At 34.7% G+C, this 18,652-nt stretch overlaps 2 protein-coding genes and 1 non-coding gene across 3 annotated transcripts in view; 2 read left to right on the top strand and 1 right to left on the bottom strand.

The window, feature by feature from the left end:
* Positions 1-6,223, bottom strand: part of LOC113499973 — a 38,642-nt gene extending 32,419 nt beyond the window's left edge. The window contains exon 1 of the mRNA XM_026880603.1: positions 5,552-6,223. The gene's annotated coding sequence lies outside the window, so the exon portion shown is untranslated. The remainder of the gene's footprint in view (positions 1-5,551) is intronic.
* Positions 6,224-6,355: 132 nt separating this feature from the next.
* On the top strand, positions 6,356-6,427 carry Trnap-cgg. The gene has a single exon. It is a non-coding gene; the product is annotated as a tRNA-Pro (tRNA).
* Positions 6,428-6,798: 371 nt separating this feature from the next.
* LOC113499972 (cyclin-dependent kinase 6) lies at positions 6,799-13,321 on the top strand. Its single transcript, XM_026880601.1, has 7 exons — positions 6,799-7,218; positions 8,182-8,350; positions 9,533-9,674; positions 10,068-10,235; positions 10,742-10,902; positions 11,345-11,480; positions 12,322-13,321. Exons 1-7 carry the CDS (start codon positions 7,107-7,109, stop codon positions 12,406-12,408), a joined length of 975 nt encoding a protein of 324 aa, XP_026736402.1. The 5' UTR covers positions 6,799-7,106; the 3' UTR covers positions 12,409-13,321.
* The last annotated feature ends 5,331 nt before the right edge of the window (positions 13,322-18,652 follow it).

Genomic DNA, 18,652 nt, shown 5'->3' with positions numbered 1-18,652 from the left:
CGAACAGAAAAATTTTAACTCCTTTTTTCTAGGAAAATTGCTAAAGATAGATAATTTTGGAAGGGCAAGATATCTTCGAATCCTAGTTTCCCTTACGATGCCCCAATAGTTTGTCAAGAGGCTTATAGAGTAAGTGAATCCTTGGTTGAAAGCGATTCGTCATAATATATGTGTATTATAATTAATATACTTCGTGAGAATTTATTACGCGACATAACGCCGAACTACGTATGTAAGTAGGTATATATACAATTATACATGCCCCGCATACATTGTCATATTTTGAAAGTGAAAACCCATGCTTTTAAAGATAAGCTGTTATCTTTTGCATTTAGTTTAATGGTCCATAATATTGTCCTGGTATTTTTGCAAGGGCTTAGCATAGTGTATGTAAGAATTGTTTAAGTTATAATATTCATCCATCACGTCAAACAATCAGTGGTTATCAATTGGGGGTCCGCAAATTATGGTTATTTAGCAGCATTTACTCACAAACTTATTTTGGGGCCTTGTCATAGGTTAAAACTTATTTAAATAATACTTATTTATCACCGAATTACAAATATAATAATTCTGAATCACTGTAGACTAGGTAGTACTCAAGTATGACCGAACACAATAAAATATAAATAAGAAACATCAAGTATTCGTTTTAGTGGCATTATACCTTTCAGGAATAGATAGGCGCGGGTAAAACCAAGGGGCTAAGCTAATTATATTAAGTACAGATTAATACGCAACATGAAGTTTCTCATGTATCTAATAACGTGTGAAATATTTATCAAAGACCCTTGTCCAGTAGAAAGATCGTCGGGCGCAATAGAAAAATAAAACGTACCCGTTAACGATATCTTTATCGCATGTTACCACGCACCAGTACAAGTTCACCGGTCAGCACACATTCCCTTGACTGCCGGACTGTCGGTCAGACAACCGGTCCGTCGCTATTTGGGTCACTAGTGCCTCGCCACGTTTGTTTACCTGCCGTCCGTAGCACTTTGTGAGGGTCTGATGTGATGTTTTGATTTTTATCACTGGTCAATTTTAAAGATTGGTTTGGTTTTTTTAAGTATTTTTGGTCTATAATGTACCTTGTTAGTATTTGTTAAAAAAAAAGTATCTTGTTAACGTTATCAAGATAGCAATGTGTGGTCCTTATTTTTAATTTTTGTACTTAAAAATCCTACATTCTTAGCGTGTATTATTGTCTAAAACTCAACTTGAGTAAAAATAAAAAAATCGTACAAACCGCACTATGCCTACCTGACTATAGTGTTATTTTTTATAGACACTAATTTGTTGGATAGACATAAATACTAACATTTACAGTGTCACCAAATGAATACTGCATTACATGGGACTACTGGCTATCTGACCTTTAGAACTATTTGACTGATTAACCCACTTAAAATTCTATCACTTCAACAATTTGTAAGAATAATGTAAGATACTCGGAACCAATGGGTTGACATGGTCTCCGGGGCATAAGGAGTAAACACCGAAACGATCTCTGTTCTGCTTTATCCTAACAGAATTATGTAGATACTTAAACATTCATCCAATATATTTAAAAGGCGGTCAAAACCGAGTTGAGGCACCTCCCGACACTGAGGCTTCTAAGCTAAAAAAATCAGAAGAGTGGCAAATAAGTTTGAGGGTGGATTTGGGTGTATAATCGTCTAAAAGCTTGAACTCTGCCATCCTCTTTAAAACCGTTGCTTAACCTCAATGTTTATTTGTTGTTATAGCGGTAACAGAAATGCCTTCATCATCTGTCCAACTGCCTAGCTATCACGGTTCATGAGATAAAGATGGATAGACAGAAGGGCAGACTTTGTGTATGGAAACCTATACAGAGAGAGTCGATAGCTTTTGCAAGCATAGGCAGGTAAACGATTGCATAAGAGTTAAATTTTTCAAAGCAAGCATTTTCCTTAAAAACTCTCACATATTTACAGTAAAAACAACTTTCTGCTCGTATTAATAGCATTCAGTATCAGCTTTATAGGCTCATAAAACTCGTAAACAGTTAATTAGGTAAGCTTTGCTTAACTTTCAAGAATTATTAATTAAGATCACATTAGCAAGGTTCCTACTATCGTGCTGACTTTCTTTCCTGGATAGGAACTCATCAAATTACTCCTCCCACTTTGAGTTGAGCGGAAGGGAGCGTCAGTTTTACTGGCTATAACCCACCCATACACTTTATTTTACCCTATGAGTACTGGGGCGCGGTAACCCTTTTCGATAATGTCAAATTTCTAACTCATTAAGTTAAGTATGAAAGCTAAACATCGCGGTGTGTGCTAAGAGATAAATACATCGATTATACTACAGTGTCTGCTGTGTTTTGCTCTTTTTTCCACGTAAACGAATGTCAGTAATTGGGATAAATATTCCTCTAAAGTTTCCTGAAAGTCACTTGTAGTAAACGTATCCCAGTATTAGTTTCAAATGACTGTCAAAAGTAGTGTTATGTTTTGTAAAGAGTTAATAAGCTGTTAAAGGTTCTTTTTGGATAAAATTGCATGTTAAAGCCACGCAACTGGAGCAGTCATCATTTTGAAATAGGCTGAAACAAAACTTGGAATAAAAACTGTATAGTTTCAATTTGTGTTTGAAAACAGGCTACACGAATCATCTCCTTCGCGTGTTTACACAGCTAGAATAACCGATAAATCTATTGCTCCAAATCCAAGATTAATACATTAAGCACTCAAAAGTATCAAGAATCTATGAATTACATTTGAGCTGCTCACCCACATAGTACGCTAGCGTGAAGTAACAGTAACGAACAATTAACGAGAAGAATTCGACCGTTGCAGGTATTCTGCTTTTTATTCAAACAAATTAATTCATTTCACATTTATACGACATTATTTTTCGTTTTGCGGAACGTTTTGAGGAACAAACTTGATAGGTCAATAAACAGATTAATTATGTATCTTTTGATGGGTCCTTTAAATTTAATTTCACAATTTTTTTGTCAAAACACGATTTACCACTACAATAACATGTTTTTAAAATTTCTGTTATTGTTTAATCTAACAACCACGTTTAGGCAAGCGTAGTGTAGGACGCCCTGCGGCACGAGATGGACCGATGATTTGAAGAAGGTGGCTGGCAGCGGATGGATGCGGGCTGCCCTGGACCGGGATGGTTGGCGCTCTTTGGGGGAGGCCTACGTTCAGCAGTGGACGGCGATAGGCTGAGATGGGATGGGGTTTAATCTAAATATTTTATTATTTATGTTAACAAAAATTATTTTCAGTGCCTTAGAAACACTTCTCCATAGCAATGTATTGTAATCCTACTGTACCACTATTTGTCTATAAAGATACGGTTTACTATCATTTATTCAAGAAAGAAAATAAACTTTATTTCTATAGTATCAAGTAGCACATTTTAATGCAGCAATTCATTATGTTCACAGTCATCTGCCTCGAAATCTAAGAGGAAGCATTGTGAAAGCAAGCTTATGCAATATGCATAAGTAGAGAAATGCTGCAAGTAAGACATGATAACTATTTGATACATTTATGCTTATTATACACTAGCTGTTGCCCGCGACTTCATCCGCGTGATTAGAAGATATAAGTTATAATTTATACCTCCCTTCTATCTATCTATCTTGTAGGATTCATTCAGCGTTTGCAATGTAAGTTTTTTTACGACCTCACATTAGAAACCTCAAAAATTGTAGCCTATGTGTTATTCTGATGTATAAGCTATATTGTTGTAAAGTTTAACTCAAATCCATTCAGTAGTTTTTACGTGAAAGAGTAACAAACATCCATACATCCATACTTACAAACTTTCGCCTTTATAATAGTAGTAGGACTATCTAAGCTTAGAACACTTCATTAGGCGGTATTTTTCGGGTTATAAAGCCTATGGCACTCGTAAATAACCTGGCTTTCTATTCGTAAAACATTTTGCAATCGGATTTTGATATTACTCTCTACAACGACAGAAACATACAAATGTAGTATTGTAGTACTATGGTAAGTATAAGACGACCTCCGTGGTCGAGTGGCGTACGCTCCGGTTTCAAGGTGTCGCTATCTCTGAGGTCCCGGGTTCGATCCCCGGTCGGGTCAATGTAAAAATTCACATTTCTACATCGTCTCGGGTCTGGGTGTTTGTGGTACCTTCGTTGTATCTGAATTCCATAACACAAGTGCTTTAGCAACTTACTTTGGGTTCAGAACAATGTATGTGATGTTGTCCGCATTTATTTTGTTTATAAGACTACCTACATTTTGAAAAGAGTAACGGTACTTGAATGTAATCTTTCAGGCCACGAAGCTATGCGTGATAGAGGAAGATTTAGTAGTCTTTAGTTTAGTAGTCTTTAATAGTGGAAAAGATCTGGATGGTCTGGAAGAATCAGGAGTAGGATGGATGAAAGGATAGGTTTTATAGATCAAGAGACTGAAGAAAATGGCATAGACTTATGGAAATCAAAACACAGTACCTAGTGGGTCACAGAAAACTGATTGTGATAATTAACTCATCTTATGAGAGACTTAGAAGGGACTTAGCACAAGAGACTTATCACATTCGGTTTGCTATCAATTTGCTAGATGGATGTTATCTGTTAAGAATACTTTATGTTTACAGCAATTGCCAGCATTGCTGTTTTGAGAATAGAGACTAACGTTAATTGACAATATCAGTCTCGTTGACAGTTATAAGCTTATAATTTAAACTTAAAATGGGAGATAGTTACTTATCCATATAAATTTATTTTTTCATTTGTCTGGCTTTATCCAGACTACAAATCCTGTTGAGAATGCAGTCAAAATGTACTAGCTGCTATAGACGCCACATAATACACCTGTCGCGACCACATTTTTTGATTTCCATTGTTGAACCCAGAATCAAACAGCTGCAGTTCCGGGACCAGGGCCCCAATTCTGCTATTTCAATGGCGAATAAATGAATGGTAATTTTGGCTGGTTTCAGATCTAAGTAGGTATAGAGTAAGTCTTAGTCTTGAGGTAAAACCATGGAGTGTTATGATTAAGGAGTCCGAATAACTTGACAAAACACCGAACTCTTAAATATGAATAAGCACGGAAGTTATGATACGGACTTGTAAATTACGAAAACTGTTAAATGTTTATAAAACAATAAGTTGAATAACCTTCTGTTCATTTGTTTATTAAATTATGATTTTGTTTTTGTATAAAGAACTAGTGCGACTGTATTAAATGTGAAATGTAAAGATGTAAAATCATAATGATACTGCTAATATAATTTAAATAATGTCATCAAAACAGCAAATTGATCGAAACACATTTTTGTACAGATACAGAAAACTTGTAGGATAAAGAAAAATAAAAATGTTTGATGCAGTGAAATTAAGCGACCCACATAAAAGATCAGTTGAGCACCTCTGCAAATATTCCTTCTGTATGAATCGATTTTCAAATCAACATGGAACTACTTTCATTCATCCTTTCTAGCAAAGAAACCTACCAAAACAATAATAAAGTTACATTTAAATCTATTTTAATCGTAAGTCCAATAAAATAAATAAACTTACCGATATTTAGAATGCTAAACAGCTGTATTTACAAGTATTATTAAGTATAACACTTTAAAAAGATCCACTGTTTTCTTATACGAAAGAAACTTTCACATTTTGCCACACACTTCCACACGCGATTTCCGTTTGCACTCTATTTAATACACAACAAGAAAATTCTAAAAAATATAAAACACTATTTTGGATTTAAGAAAAATTATAAAAAGTGTCTTTCAATAATAAAAGTTATTGAATTAAGAGTTTTAGTTACTCGAAAATGCCGCCATCTTATTCGAACATGCGCGCGCAGTACTGTCTGAAGTCAACTGGCGCGTCGCGACTCGAAATTAACTTCGATTCGTGTGTGTAAGCGAGAAAGCAAATACGTAAGTAACGAGAAAGAGCGAAATAGATAGAGGGTGTCATGTAGCGGTAATTTTTTTCTCCTTTCGCGCGTCAACGTCAACTTTCTAAAACGCCTTGAGCTGTTTGCCTGTTTGGTCATCTTGTTACTTGTTTTGGTGCTTATATTATTAAAAATGGGAGAATAACTTTAATATACATTAGGTATTTACGTTCTAAACACATTTTAATAACATAATGTTAATACCTCATTGGAGTTTAACGACTTGCTTTATTGACATTTACAGTAAAATAATGTCAAGAACTTTTTTTCAATATTCCCAAAAAATCAACAAAAAAAAAAACATTTTATTTGGTGAAAATATAAATTTTGTCCATTTTAGAACACCGTCCAGTACTAACTACAACAGACGTCACTGTCAGTAGTAATTGAATAGTAAATTCGAACACATACATCACGGCTCGTTGGTCTAGGGGTATGATTCTCGCTTCGGGTGCGAGAGGTCCCGGGTTCAAATCCCGGACGAGCCCTTTTGAATAGGTATTTTTTGCATAAATTTTATTATTTGAATATTGTACTACCTACTACTACTACTACATCAAAATACTGAAATAGTCCTAACACGTAATGTATATTTTTTTTACGTTTCATAAAAACAGACGACAGCAACAACTGGTCATGAAATATTCAATCGAATTAAACTGAAGAAGGGACACTAAAATAAAAAAGTTATTTTTTTTCCAGAATCTAAAACAAGCAATATTTACGCCACCTAGTATCAGAATAAGATACTTTAACAAAGTTGTTACAAAGACAACTACTAACATCTTTCAATAGATGGCGCTGTATTCAAACTTTTAAAGTTAACGCCTACTCGACTTTACAAAGAAGTCACTCATTTAAAAAAAGGTCTTATGATTGGGAGGATTTTTAAATAAGCTGTGTAATAACAGCAGGTGTTTGATTTTTGGTCAATGACATCTCCATTCCTCGCTCGCTACTTACGAAAGTTGAGAGGCAAGTTGACAGCCAAACAACTTGTAATCACAACTCGTAAACACGTGTTTTATAGTAAAATAATGTAGTGTAGAAATATAAATTGTTAAAATATTTAAAAAAGAGTAAAAGACTGCAAGCTCTTACAACAAACAGTTATAATTGTGTAGTGTTTTTAATAAGTGCAGTGAAATTGAGCACCTGTTGTTTAAAATGTCGGGTGCCAGTACTTCCCAAAGCCCACCGCCAATGGCTTCGATAAGTGATGTTAGTGCTTTATTTCAAAACGCAAAAAAGTACGAGGAACTAAATGTAATTGGCACAGGTAAGAGAGACAATTACGTGATAAATAACCTTATTTTACAATGTGCCGGTTGATTTCTTTTTCGCGCAATTTCCGCTATAAATAAACAAGTTTAGTGTTATTTATTTTTGTTTATTAAAATCTGATAAATGTAACTTTTTATTTACTGTTTGTTTTTAAAGTAATGCTATTGACTAATATTTTGTGTGGTTATTGTATTCCAATTTTAAAATTGGAGTTGTTTATGGCGGCAATGATTCACACCGGCTTTTTTATTTCGTTCCTAGTTTTTTGACTGAAATTAAACTTTTAACTTTTATTGTGCAGATTATTTTATTTTCCAAAAAATAAAAGCACAGACTGACTGACTAACTACAAAGTAAACATTGATTTGATGATTTATTTTTCCCAAGTTTTCAGGATTGGTAGATGGTTTTGAGTTTCTGAATTGTCAATGCAGAATAAACGTTTAAACTATTTAAAATAGAGCTTTTAATTTATTATAAAGCAGAATAATAGTGTAAAATATTTAATACAAAAATACAATACAATATAATATATAATACATAATATATAATACAATACAAAAATTTTGTACTTTCCTACAAATTTTCAGGGACATTTGATTATCCTTTCTCAGCCTGGCTAAATAGTCAACTAACTACAAGCGACATTACAATGTACAAAGTGTGTAATGTTTTTGCTTGATTTTTAATATCTACTGAAAAGTCCACGAGGGTGGACCACATGTCTAACTATTATAGTTTAGTCACAATAACCTCTTTTATGTTACTAAATATAATTATATGGCTGTTACAAATAAAACTTAAAAAAATCGCAACTTATATCTTCTCACCATGAGCCTGTGTTAGAATCAAAATTACATCTTGTGCATACAACATCTAAATTCAAGGCTACTAGTAAACTAACATCCGAGAATACAACATAAGAAAAACTACTAACTTTGTTTTTTCACTTTCCTAGGAGCCTACGGTACTGTATACAAAGCCAGAGACCTCCACAACGGCGGCCAGATTGTGGCCATGAAGAAAGTGAAGGTAGCTTTGACGGAGGATGGAATACCACTGTCTACATTAAGAGAAATAGCTCTGTTGAGGCAGCTAGAGGCTTACAGACACCCTAATATTGTTAGGTAAGTTACTTTTTAGATTTTTCCTATCTTCAGTGTGCAGGTCCTTAGCAAAATGTCTACTACTACTACTATACTTAACATAATAATCATTTTTTATAATTTTTGTGTAAATAAAGCCCTCATGATTAGCCAAACAACATTTATTTAAACAACTCTCACAATAAGGTATTTGATTCCTGTCAATCGCTAATGGTTTTATAAATATTCAAGGCACATGTTGTACAAAGACACCAAGATTCAGAAAAAGCTATTGTGAATAATGTTAAAACACATTTTTCATTTTGAATATAGTGATGTAATTATTTGTAATAAATAACTTATTTTTTTGCTATTGCCTTCCTTTGTGTGGATGAAGAATTCTGGGTAAGTATCTATCTCTTGTTTCTCTGAGGTAGTATTTAGTGTTATTAATGTATCATTGTATTAGGCTTCCATACCCAAAGGCTAGAAAAGTAAAGCTTTTACTTAGGCTCTGCTGTCCGTCTGTCACCACTCACCAGGCAGTAACTAATGAATCATGATGGCTAGACAATTCAAAAATTACAGGTATTGCATATGTTGACTGTTACCATGGTAAGCTAGCAGTCTTTGCGGTCATAAATTTAAAAGATGACCAGTTTTTTTTCTTATTTTTAGCCTATTTGTACCCTAAGTATGACGACTCTCGGATTACTATATAAATTTAATATCATCATTGGCCTAGCCTTTTCCCAACTATGTTGGGGTCGGCTACCAGTCCAACCGGTTTCAGCTAAGTACCAGTGTTTTACAAGGAGCGACTGCCTATCTGACCTCCTCAACCCAGTTACCTGGGCAACACGATACCCCTTGGTTAGACTGGCTGTCAGACTTTTTCAAGCTTCTGACTACCTGTAACGACTGTCAAAGATGTAGGAATAACAGCCGGGACCCACAATTTAACGTGCCTTCCGAAACACGGAGGAACTCGTTATGACAAAGATGGTCACCCATCTACGGACCAACCGCGTCAAGCATAGCTTAACCTGTGATCGAATCACTTATGCGGTTATAGCTTAGCCACGAGCTCTTCTTATGAGCTCCTATATAAATTTAATATATCGAATTATAATACAGAAATGCTCGCACTACACCGGTTTTTTAAAGGATTATACAACTAATACTGCTCTATCTAACTATTTCCTTTATAAACTATTTTTGCAGACTTCTGGACGTGTGTCATGGTGGTCAGTCTCTAGAGCGCGACCAGCAGCTGGTGCTGTTCCTGGTCTTTGAGCATGTAGACCAGGATCTGGAGTCATTCCTCAAGAGAGCACCGGGGCCATTGTCACAGAATATCATCAGGGTAAGCCATTAGCTGTATGAAGGATTGCAACGCATTGCCATACACCGACAAAAAATGTATGACGTCACATGGCGATTCAGGTTTTCTCAGTAAGAGTCTGACACTACCAGGATTTCCTCCGATGTCCAAAAAGATATAGTAAGCCATTAGCTCTTAAACCTATCTAAACGCTCTCCGCTGGGCCATGTGGTTCCATGCGGCCCAGGACAAAGAATCGGGTAAGGATTTGGTTGAAGCCTTTGCCCAGCAATGGGACATAGTGGGCTTGATACAAACAAAAATAGCTCTAATAATCGTGCTCTTCACACAAACATTTGCCCTACGTGGGAATCGAACCCACGACCTCCAGTATCAGCCCTGATCCAGCCCTTTATTCATGTTTTCTTGTTACAGAGCATGTCATTCGACATACTATCCGGGATCGACTTCCTCCACTCCCACAGGATAGTCCACCGGGATTTGAAGCCACACAACCTCCTGGTCACATCGACTGGACGCGTCAAACTCGCAGACTTCGGACTTGCGAAAACTTACGACACGGATATGAAACTAACTAGCGTGGTCAGTAAAGGTGTTTTCTAATATAAAACTAGCTGTTGCCCGCGGGTCTGCCCGAAAATTATCCCATGGAACTATTATATTGGCATGGAAACTGTCCTAAATGTTAATATAGGTTATAAGTTGTGTATCTACCAAGTTTCGTCTAAATCCGTTGAGTGGTTTTTGCGTGAAAGAGTAATTGAAATCATCATCTAAAATACAAACTTTCACTTTTATCATATTAGTAGGTTCATGCATTAAGGAATTTTATTGTCTAGACTTTAAAAAGAAACCAGCCTGCGAATACCCATAGGTGCTTTTATGTTCTTTACTTTTGAATAATGTGACAAACAAGATCAAACTAGGGTAGTTCACTGTATAGTCCAGACTCAACTTAGTCTGGATTTCTTCATGTCCAAATCTGATCACGTCCAAATTGGAGTAACTAATTTGACCAAGTCCCATGGTCCGTGACGTCCAAATTGAAGTCATCAAGTCCCCTGGCCTCCCCCTGAGTGCACGCGCAGGTGGTGACGCTGTGGTACCGTCCGCCGGAGGTGCTGCTGGGCGCGGCCTACAACACGGCGGTGGACGTGTGGTCGGCGGGCTGCGTGCTGGCGCAGCTGCAGGCGCGCGCGCCGCTGCTGCCCGGCGCCTCCGACTCCGACCAGCTGCACTGCATCTTCAGGTACACCGCCAGGCAAGGGACCTGGGCCCCAATACTGCTGTTTACAATGCCCGATCATTGAATAATAATTAGCTTAAAATTACACTTTTCTGTATCTTAAGCATTTTTCCTACACAATAGTTGAAATTTTGTGTGGAACAGTACTCAAAAGGGTAATAAAATAAATTTTCAATTATTGTTTGCGCATAATGCTAAAGAGAATGCGAATAATTTCAAATTTGATCTAATTGCAATTCATTCACTGACCATTGAATTTAAATTCTTTTTAGATTTATTTACCTATACATATATTTTTTATTGACAAAATGCTATCTTACTTATCCTCTTTATTTACAGAGTGCTATGTAAGCGACAAAGTCACTATTGCTAAAAAAATGTTCCTACATTTAGAATATAATTCATCAAAGTTATATTTAATAAACAAACACTCTGATGTTTTCAGGTTAATAGGCCGCCCACCGAGACAAGAGTGGCCTGAAAACGTGTCTATAATGCTAGACAGTTTCCCTGACTATCAGGCCCAAGACCTAGGCAAGATCATACCTAGGACACACCCACATGCCCTAGATCTTATCAAAGTAAGTTGGTATAAATCAAGCCATATTTAGAGAGTCAATAGGGATGATGACTGGGTATAAAAAGAAAAAATCTCATTAGTCCCTCAGTTAGGTAATTGAAAAGTATGAGAGACGTATTTTTTCCTTTTTCAGAAAAACTAGAATTGACAAAGATTAACTGCTTTAAAGTTTAGGCGAGGGGGCTTGTGACGTAACGACAGAGTAAAATGTATACTCAAACGTGACGCCACGCGTAAGTTTCATTCACTGTAATTTGGTCAATTTATGTTTGCGGGACAAATTAAAAAATACGTATCCATTATTAAACAAAAAACTACAAAACGGACACTGCAAAAAAATTGTCATCATCCCTATTAGAGATTATACAACGGTACCATATAATAATTATAGTTCAAAATAAAGAATTAAATATGGTATTTATTTTGAAAAGATTTTTAAAACTAAGGTACTTCTCTAAATAATCTTTTAATCTTTATTCGTTTTTTTTTTATGGAAAATAATCAAGTTGCTGTAGATATCATAATATTGATGATAACGATATATTGACTGGCCTGTTGGTCTAGTGGTTAGTGACCCTGACTGCTATACTGGAGGTCGTGGGTTCGATTCCCACTCATGACAAATGTTTGTGTGATGAGCACGATCATTTTGTTCTGTGTCTGGGTGTAATTTATCTATAATATGTATGTATTTACAACTATCTAAGTATGTTCATCAGTTGTCTAGTACTCATAACACGAGCTCTGCTTAATTTGAGACTAGATGGCGTTGTGTGAATGTTGTCCAATAAAGAAAAGATAACTGATAAAATAATTATTGTCTATGTTTCGTCTATTTCTAGGGTATGCTAGTCTTTGACCCGGCGAAGCGGTTAACAGCACTAGACTGTCTCCAACACCCGTACTTCACAGAGGAACCACTTACATAAGCCCAGCGCTGGACAAAAACTATTAGCCCACCAATTCTGAAAAATCAACTTGTCCTATACAAAATTTCAGTCTTTACTGATAGTGCTAGGAATTTATTTGCTAGAAAACGATTTTGTAAATCAAAAATTTGTATAAAACTTACAAATAAAACAAAACTCCTTGAATTATTTATAATTCGTACGTACAAAAATTTGAAAAGGCATTGGTGTGTGCCTGGATTTGAACTTACATGCTTTTGATTTGGCAGTCTAATGTTCATACCACTATGCTATTGGCACGTACCGATGATTTTGGTGCCCAAAGCGGTGTTCTATTAACCAAGGATTGTTCAAAGTGTCCCTGGATATCAACATGTACGTTTAATAATGTAATTTTAAATGGTTTACACAAACATAATTTTTTGATGTTCGTCTACTAGTTCTTAAGATAGATTTAAGTTATTTTTGTACAAGTTTTCGTCGAATAAAATTGTTGTAATTCGTATTTGTTTTTATCAATTAATCGATGTACAACGAGGGCTTTAAGTTTGTCAGAAATAAAAGCTCCCGAACGGATTTACCGATTTTGATTCAGTTTGTTTTGTATCAAAATTGAATTATTTGCGAGACATGTTGTATTTGTATAATGAGCCATTTTAAAGTTGTTGCTTTAAGTTTTACTGTCAGGGTTTAATTTTTTTTAGTTGATGGTTGATTTAATAAGCTGTGTATTTATTATGAATAATATTTACGATTATAATAAAACTGAACGAAACCGCAGCGCGATCTCTTAGACGCCAACGCCATCTATCGAGCTTGATCAAAAACCTTGAACAATATTTTGCTATTATTGATTAATGTATAATGTCTTTTTAAAATAACAATGTTTAAGTCTCTGACTGTGCTTCTATCATATTAAATTTTATTTTTTGTATCCCTGGATAATTCCGTAGCCCCTTGAAGACGAAAAAAGAAGGCTGTCACCATCTCATTTGCAAATAACAAATCTAAAAGAAAAAAGGTAGCAATAAAATAAAATGAAACAACAATTTAAAAATATCATTATTATAATATGCGAGAGTATAAAAATCAGTCTTAATTCTAAAGAATACACTTAAATTCGTAACAATCTTATAAGCAATATTCTTATCTCTGTCTAGCATACAGGTAGACCTTTGTGCGAGAGAGATGGGTATAGTTGGATTGTAGATACAGTAAATCACATGTCAATAGTAGCTATGATATAGGAAAATCAATCTTACGGCTTTGTAATAAGTGCCTCTAATTCTATAAGAATAGATTACACCACTATTAAATATCGTTTATAAGTAGTCAATTCAACTCATATTCGCGCGCGGCGCCATCTGTGGGGCACCCTTGTCAGTACAAAGTCGATTGGCCTGTTGGTCTAGTGGTTAGTGGCTGCTAACCTACAAGTCGTAGGTTCGATTACCACCCAGGACAATGAGCACGATAATTTCTTCTGTGTCTGGATGTAATTCATCTATATTATGTATGTGTATCAGTTATGGAAAGATTACTTTCTTTGAGACTAGATGGCGTTGTTAACAAAAGCGACGTTGCTTACTAACACAACGTCGCTTTTTAACAACAAATCAAATCTTCAATTGCAAACAATTGCACGCGAATTGAGTTGACAGATCCCAACGTCTGGTTGACATTGCAGTATTGGGAGATAACTCCTTACAACATTGAAAGCTGTATCTAAAAACACATTTAGGTACATAATTGACGTTTAAAACGTGTTATTTTAATTGACATAAAGACTACATGATTCGTATCGCATAAAATAATTTGCCTTTATGAAAAAAGCTGCAATTTAAACATTTCATATTGTCTACACAACATATTTAAAAATAAAACACTCCGTACGTATCAAATCATATTTAGAGAAACTGACTAAACATTATAAAATGGTAGGCTGTGAATGTATGTACAAAAAGGAAACTAGATAATTAGAAAATTATAACAAGTGAGTTATTGTAATTATTACACTTGATAATAACAATAATTTGATAATAAGTACATTATTTTGTAAAGCTATCAAGATTGGTAGGTAATTATTTCAACAGTTACTTATATTTTTCAGAAAAAGCCCGCCAAATCCTTATTTCTTAAATTTTGCTTTTTGTCATACGTCTGTATAGAAAATCTTATTTAAAGTTTTATAGGTTGTTTAAAACTAAAAAAACAGTTATTGTTTTTCATTTTTATAATATCAATAGGTATAGTGATATGCACTTTTACTAGACAACATTTCTTTAACATACCAAGTTAAAAAAAAAACAGTTGGCGCGCTTTGAAAAAGCAATGTCATTTGATCAGCCATCTTAGTTTTTTGACATCATCTTTTACGCAAGAATATTGCGTTTTATTGTCATAACATTTATGTATCACATTTTGACAGAAGTGGAAAGTGTATGGATATTAAACTGAAAATACAACTTCGCTTTTGTATTAGTTTCTATCAACAAGAGATTTTAAATGTATGGGTAACGAATCTGTTCATAAAGTTACGTATTTAAAGTTTTTTTTTAATTATTCATCAATTTTCAAACCTTAATATATTGCTATATTGGTTAGTTTTTGTTTATTTGTGCCAATGTACATATAGATTATAGATGCTATAATTAAATTAAAAAAAAAAAACATTTTTGCAACATATTTGTAGATAATACAAAATGTAATCACTAACTCAACATTCAAAAGCATTTCCACACGATATCACAAAAATTTACATAATTTAAATTATAATGTAACGATTAAACAATCGATTTCGTTTTGTCTTAGTCAATCGGTAACATCACTAGCGTTACGGTCATAACTAATTAGTGTGGGTAATCTACTATTTATTAGTATTATGTAAAAAGAAAACGGAAATATAATTTCGGAATGTTAAAGAAATATGAAAAAAATTCGTTGTAACTTAGAACCACAAGTTCTAAGTATGCATGGGTTTGAGTTTGCATATTATACGAGGTGCAGGTTCTAAATCCCTACTAATATTATAAATGCGAAAGTAATTCTGTCTGTCTGTCTGTTACGCTTTCACGTCTAAACCGCTCAACCGATTTTAATGAAATTTGGTACTGAGATAGAGTTGACCTTGAGAAAGAACATAGGATAGTTTTTATCCCGGACTTTTGAAGAGTTCTCTTGGAATCGCGATATAACCGACATCGACGCGGGCGAGAAGCTAGTCTTCCTATATTTTAGAAGCCTGTGCCCAACACTGGGATATATATGTATAAAGTCTGGTATTGGATCAATCTGTTACTATCCTCAAAAGGCCCAAAGAAATACTCTACATTGGTTTTCACCAAACAGTATACTAGAATTTTAATTTTGTCTGGGCTTTAAAAGAGACCTCTAAGTTTGTTTCGACACTTCTCAGGGTAGTCGGATATGAAATGTCGACTCCAGCGTTCTCAAAAAAGACACGTAAAAGTGATGACATATTATCCTACTTGCAAAAAAAGTGATTTCATTTATTTAATTTTATTTCCTAATATCAAGAAGTTAGTGGGAATTAATTTGAAAATAGCTGATAAATATAGCATTGTTTCTAAATCAAATCATTTTATTTTGCAGTTACGTACATATTATACTGTTTCTTCTATGATTGTTACCCAAAATTTTGTCAATATGCGGGCCAATATTTATAAAGTCCTGCCAGTGAAATCTGTCAAAGTCAGTCCAGCCATTTTGGAGATTAATGAGACAAAACATAGGCTACAAATAGCTACTGTATTCACATAACAAGCACTTCAATTTTATTGATTTGTATAACACCGGATACTGTAACAATAAATACTTCAAGTCTACCTATATTTACACATTTGTAACGCTTTCTCTAGTAAATCACTGAACCAATTTCGATGAAAAATGGCTCGACTTAAGTTATTCGTTACATTCGTAAAAACCAAAAATATTTTTCGTTTGATTAAAAATAAAACTAGCTGTTGCCCGCGACTTCGTCCCCGTGGGTAGAAGATATAAGTAATGATTTATACCTGCCCTGTTTTTTTCACTCATTGTATCTTCGCTCCTATTAGTCGCAGCGTGATAGTTTATAGCCTAAAACCTTCCTCGATTAATGGTCTATTCGACTGAAAAAGATTTTTTCAATTTGGAAAAGTAGTTCTTGAGATTAGCGCGTTCAAACAAACAAACTCTTCAGCTTTATATATTAGTATGGACGAAATGCAATTTTACGCAAGAAAAAAAACAACATATTTGTTTCGTTAATCTGACAGCTATAGAAAGATGGAAGGTGACAATATGGCCGGCAGTTGAATATCATGACAGATAAAATATAAAAATCCATACTCATATTATAAACACGAAAGTTTGTATGTATGGATGTTTGTTCCTCTTTAACGCAAAAACACAGATAGTTTATAACCAAGATTAACACATAGGGTAGTTTTTGTCCCGATTTTGTGTTCCCGTGGGATACCTTATGTTTGACTAGCTGTTACCCGTGACTTCGTCCGCGTGGTTAGAAAATACAAGTTATGATTTTTTTCTTCGCTCCTATTAGTCACAGCGTGATGGTACATAGCCTAAAACCTTCCTCCATCAATGATTTATTCAACAGAAAAATATTTTTTCAATTTGAACCAGTAGTTCCTGAGATTAGCGCGTTCAAACAAACAAACTCTTTATATATTAGTATAGATTTGTAGTGAGCGGGCCCGCGGGCAACAGCTAGTTTTCTATAAAGGTTGGTACAGCCACAGACAATGGAAGTTTTATGGCTACTCGCCAATCAACACCATTCAAGAGGTTATTGATTCGAGTCAATCGCTTAATTGATTATTTACTGTATGCTACGTTAAAATTAAGAAACAAACGGATATTAAAAAATCTATTGAATTTTATGGTTGTATTTTGTAATAATAATGCATATATAGCTGTTACAAATCGAAAAATTATACCACGGGTACATAAAATCGGGATAAAAACTATCCTACACTAGCTGTTGCCCGCGACTTCGTCCGGGTGGTAAGAAGATATAAGTTAGGAATTTTTTAATGGAATCTCTCGAAGATGATAATTTTCCCACATTTTCCATTGTATCTTCGCTCCTATTAGTCGTAGCGTGATTGTTTATAACCTAAAACCTTCCTCGGTGAATGGTCTATATAACACAAAAATATTTTTTCAATTTGAACCACTAGTTCCTGAGATTATCGCGTTCAAACAAACAAAGTTTTATATATTAGTATAGTTATTAATTCTGGTTAAAAACTACCTGTGTACCAAGTTTCGTCTAAATACATTCAGTGCCATTCGGTGCGTACAACAATAACATCGGATTACTGAGACAATTTGTTCCGATATCTAATTCATTAATTAAAAACTTTCACATTAACTTTTCAATCTTGTGAAACACAACTATAAAATATATTTTTATGTTCTAGTGTATGTTATAAAATATATTTCTAACTAAGTCTCAATTAGAAGGAGGATTAGTCCTGCTTACTATTGTCTAGACTTTAAAAGAAACAGTAACGATCCATTATGATCCCACAGGTCATAAATTCGGGATAAAAACTCCAAAATCCACGTTATAAACTATCTGTGTACCAAATTCTGTCCAAAACCATTCAGTGGTTTTTACGTGAAAGAGTAACAAACATCCATCCATGCTAAAAAACTTTCGCGTTTATAATATCAGTAGGTAAAATAACTAGACTCGCAAGAGACCTTCACATGTCACTATGTCATCCGAATAAAGCCGAAAATTACCGAACGCAAATTCGTTCGGAAACAAACAGTTTATAATTAAAAATACATCGACCATTTATAAATGCTAACTTTTTTGGCCAATGCGGGTGATACCGTGTTTTGGAAGGCACGTTACATTGTGGGTCCCGGCTGTTATTCTTACATCTTTGACAATCGTTACTGGTAGTCAGAAGCTAGTAAGTCTGACAACAAGTCTAAGGTAGTCTGGGTTGAGGAGGTCAGATAGGCAGTCGCTGCTTGTAAAACACTGGTACTCAACTGAATCTGGTTAGACTGGAAGCCGACCCCTACTTAGTTGGGAAAAGGCTAGCATGACGACTGCGGTTGTAATACATTGAGGAGTTGTCAGCTTTGGCTTCAAAAGTTATGAAACAACGCCGGCAATGTATATCAGCTTGTGGGCTATTTATACTCTATATCTATAATATGTAAAGCTGAAGAGTTTGTTTGTTTGTTTGTTCGCGCTAATCTCATTAACTACTGGTTCAAA

This window comes from Trichoplusia ni, chromosome 13 (assembly GCF_003590095.1).
Source record: "Trichoplusia ni isolate ovarian cell line Hi5 chromosome 13, tn1, whole genome shotgun sequence".
Lineage (NCBI taxonomy): Eukaryota > Metazoa > Arthropoda > Insecta > Lepidoptera > Noctuidae > Trichoplusia > Trichoplusia ni.
Note: the sequence above shows the minus strand (reverse complement) of the source record. Positions and strands in the feature narration are given on the sequence as shown.